General features: G+C 44.2%; 1 protein-coding gene across 1 annotated transcript in view; it reads right to left on the reverse strand.

Moving 5' to 3' along the window:
- Positions 1-7: 7 nt before the first annotated feature.
- Positions 8-849, reverse strand: part of fam131c (family with sequence similarity 131 member C) — a 7,644-nt gene continuing 6,802 nt past the window's right edge. Inside the window, exon 5 of the mRNA XM_035657528.1 lies at positions 8-380. Coding sequence (XP_035513421.1) covers positions 109-380 — 272 coding nt within the window. The 3' untranslated portion in view covers positions 8-108. The remainder of the gene's footprint in view (positions 381-849) is intronic.

An 849-nucleotide genomic window follows, 5' to 3' on the forward strand; every position in this document is an offset into this window, starting at 1 on the left:
TGCGTTTGTTCTTTGTATCAGTCCGTGCTGGTGGTTGAGGCTCAAGTCCTGTCAATGACTCATTTTGGAGATTGCCATCAAGATTGCTGGCTTGTTTTCTTGTTAAGCCTAGTTATAAAAGACGTCATCCTCGGATAGCGAGCTGCTGTCTACGTGTCGAACAGCAGCCTGTGTAGTGGCAGTGCTTCTCTCCTCAAAGGGCTGGACTCTGTCCTGCTGAGTGTTGGACGTCTGGGAAATGGAGTCGACCATTGGCGGAAGGACCAGTTGGGCCACCCGAGTGTCGCCATAAGCCTGGGCGTGGATGCTGTACAGGTGCTGGGGAACACTGACGCTCCCACCGTCCAGCAGAAACTGAGACAAGAAGTGGCTTTGTGTGGCTGAAGAGGGATAATGACACTTTCGGTCAGAATGGTTGCTTCTCAAAAACATTATTTGAACCACACCGGGACAAACAGTGACAGCTGGGTCCTCTCAGGTTGGAGAGGTTTTAGAAGCTGTAGCCCTTCACACTGGTATATTATAGAAATACTACAGATGCACTTGAATTGGATTGGACAATAGTTTGAACCAGCTGCTGCACGTTATGTAGCTTTTATCTTTGATAGCAAGTGACTGTACATCCCAGGTGCTATTCTTGTATGAAAATACATGCCAATTCATGAGGAGCATATGTGCAGGGGTTTTTGAAATATTGAAATACAATCAATTCCCTTCATAGCAGTAGCTTTAATGTGCAATGTATGCCAGGGATAAATGCTTTTATTGTTAAGTTTACACAAATATAATTTTGCAAGTATAGTATTGACAAAACAGCAGAATCAGACTGTTCCATTTAATTTTCATTTT

Source organism: Morone saxatilis, unplaced genomic scaffold, assembly GCF_004916995.1.
Source record: "Morone saxatilis isolate NCDOM2014 unplaced genomic scaffold, NCSU_SB_2.0 Contig15, whole genome shotgun sequence".
Lineage (NCBI taxonomy): Eukaryota > Metazoa > Chordata > Actinopteri > Moronidae > Morone > Morone saxatilis.